General features: G+C 43.0%; 1 protein-coding gene across 1 annotated transcript; it reads left to right on the top strand.

Moving 5' to 3' along the window:
* Nucleotides 1-333: 333 nt before the first annotated feature.
* On the top strand, nucleotides 334-2,172 carry LOC134368693 (probable ATP-dependent RNA helicase DDX53; the record flags this gene model as incomplete). Its single annotated transcript, XM_063085103.1, has 1 exon — nucleotides 334-2,172. A coding segment is annotated over exon 1 (1,839 nt), but the record flags the coding sequence as incomplete, so codon positions are not given.
* Between the last annotated feature and the right edge of the window lie 295 nt (nucleotides 2,173-2,467).

The following is a 2,467-nucleotide window of genomic DNA, read 5'->3' as shown; positions in this document are numbered from 1 at the left end:
ACTATCATGACGAGAGTGAGAGTGAGCTGGACACTCAGGTCACAAAAGTTAGGAAGGCGCTCTCTCAGGGTCCTGTAATTGCTGGCAGGGTCAGCCCCTGAGAGGGAGTGCCTCTTTAAATGTACGTCACAGCCACCTGCTTACATCACACTAGTCCCGGCCCCGTGATTGGTCAGGCATTCAACGCCCCTCCCCTCTGCAGCCTCAAACACTGGTTGCTTAGGTAACAGCCGCTTCAAAGCCTGCAGAGTGGGAGGCTGCAGACCAGACCTTCTCGCATCTCCTGACCGTATGTAGGCCAGAAGCTGGCACCGACACTACCTCTACCCTACAATGTCCCGGGTCCCGGACTGGAAGAGGGCAGAGCGTAGTCCAGGAGCTCCTGGGGCCAGCTGCGATGACAGAGGTGGCAGAGGCAGCAGTTGGAATGGCCCCTCAGGCGGTTTGGGTCCTAGAGCCGCAGGCTCCCATGAACCACCACTCTGCTTTAGACTGGAGAACCACCTGGTTGGCTCAGTCATTGGTCGTGGTGGGTCAAAAATAAAAGACCTACAGCGTTCGACAAACACTAAAATACAGATTAAAAAGGGGGATTGCGAAGCAGTAGTGAAAATTTTTGGCAGCAAAGATATGAAAGCAAAGGCCAAGGCAGCTATAGATACTCTTATTAAAAGACAAGAAAGGTACCGTTCAGAATCGGATGTGGATAATGCTGCGTCCCAACCTCCTGTTGGGAGAGACGTAAGCACAGTTAACGTTGTCAGAGAAGCTCCGCCATTGATGGATTTGGATCGTATTAAGGCAGAAGCCGTGGCGTGGGAAAAAAGAAAGTGGGCAGATTTACCACCAATTAAGAAAGACTTTTACACAGAATCCAAAGCTACAAGCTCCATGTCTAAAGAACAGGTAGACAAGTGGAGGAAAGAAAATTACAACGTAATGTGTGATGACTTGAAAGATGGTGAGAAGCGTCCCATCCCTAATCCAGCTTGTGAATTTGAGGACGCTTTCCGTCCGTACACAGAACTTATGAAAAGCATAACAAGGGCGGGTTTTCAAAAACCAACACCAATTCAGGCACAGGCATGGCCCATTGCCTTAAAAGGAGTAGATCTTATAGGAGTTGCCCAAACTGGCACAGGCAAAACATTGTCCTACTTAATGCCTGGGTTTATTCATCTTGATGGTCAACCGATATCTAGAGAACAAAGGAATGGACCTGGCATGCTAGTCCTCACTCCCACCAGAGAATTAGCTCTTCAGGTGGAAGCTGAATGTTCTAAATATTCATATAAAGGTCTGAAAAGTATTTGTATACATGGTGGTAGAAATAGAGAAGGACAAATTCAAGGCATTACCAAAAGTGTAGATATCATTATTGCAACTCCTGGAAGACTGAATGACCTGCAAATGAATAAGTTTGTTGACCTACGAAGCATAACCTACTTGGTCTTAGATGAGGCAGATAAAATGCTACATCTGGGGCTTGAGCACCAGATTAAGAAAATTTTGTTAGATGTGCGCCCAGATCGGCAGACTGTTATGACAAGTGCAACTTGGCCAGATTCTGTCCGTAGACTTGCACAGTCTTATTTGAAAGAGCCTATGATTGTTTATGTTGGCACTCTGGATCTAGTTGCTGTAAACACAGTGAAGCAAAATATAATCGTTACCACAGAAGCAGAAAAACGAGCTCTTATCCAAGAATTCCTAGAGAATATGTCACCAAAAGACAAAGTCATAGTGTTTGTCAACCGAAAACTTGTTGTTGATGACTTATCAAGTGATTTTGGTATCCAAGGCCTCCCTGTGCAATCACTACATGGTGACAGAGAGCTATGTGATCGAGAGGAAGCATTAGAAGACTTTAAAAGTGGAAAAGTGAAGATATTGATTACAACTGATTTAGTATCCCGAGGACTTGATGTTAACGATATCACACACGTATATAATTATGATTTCCCACAAAACATTGAAGAATATATCCACAGAGTAGGACGTACTGGACGAGCAGGAAAGACTGGAACGTCAATTTCCCTTATCACTCAAGATAATTCAAAGATTGCCAATGAATTGATTCAAATTCTGAAAAGAGCAAATCAGAGTGTCCCAGAAGATCTTGTAGCGATGGCCAAGCGATACAACTTCCATAAACAAAAAAAGGGGACACAGAAAAAAGACCAGGAAAATCTTGAGGAAAACCCAAGAAGAATTATGTTTACATTGAAAAGTTGTACCAGCTACGGGAAGATTTAAGGCATTTTGAACATACACAGTATTCAAGATACATAAGAAAGTTATTGGAAACATACTGGCAGTTTGAAGACATAACTGATTCTTAAATAACTCTAAGCTTTCAATACTGTGTATGTTCTTTAATAAAAAAATGTTTTTAAAATGAGAGCGTGAGATACTTTGTGGGGAAAAATTGAATGCTATGTATTGGTAAAATCTTGTTTCTTTAATA

This window comes from Cynocephalus volans, chromosome X, assembly GCF_027409185.1.
Source record: "Cynocephalus volans isolate mCynVol1 chromosome X, mCynVol1.pri, whole genome shotgun sequence".
NCBI lineage: Eukaryota > Metazoa > Chordata > Mammalia > Dermoptera > Cynocephalidae > Cynocephalus > Cynocephalus volans.
The sequence above is the reverse complement of the archived record's forward strand: the minus strand, read 5'-3'. Positions and strand labels throughout refer to the sequence as shown.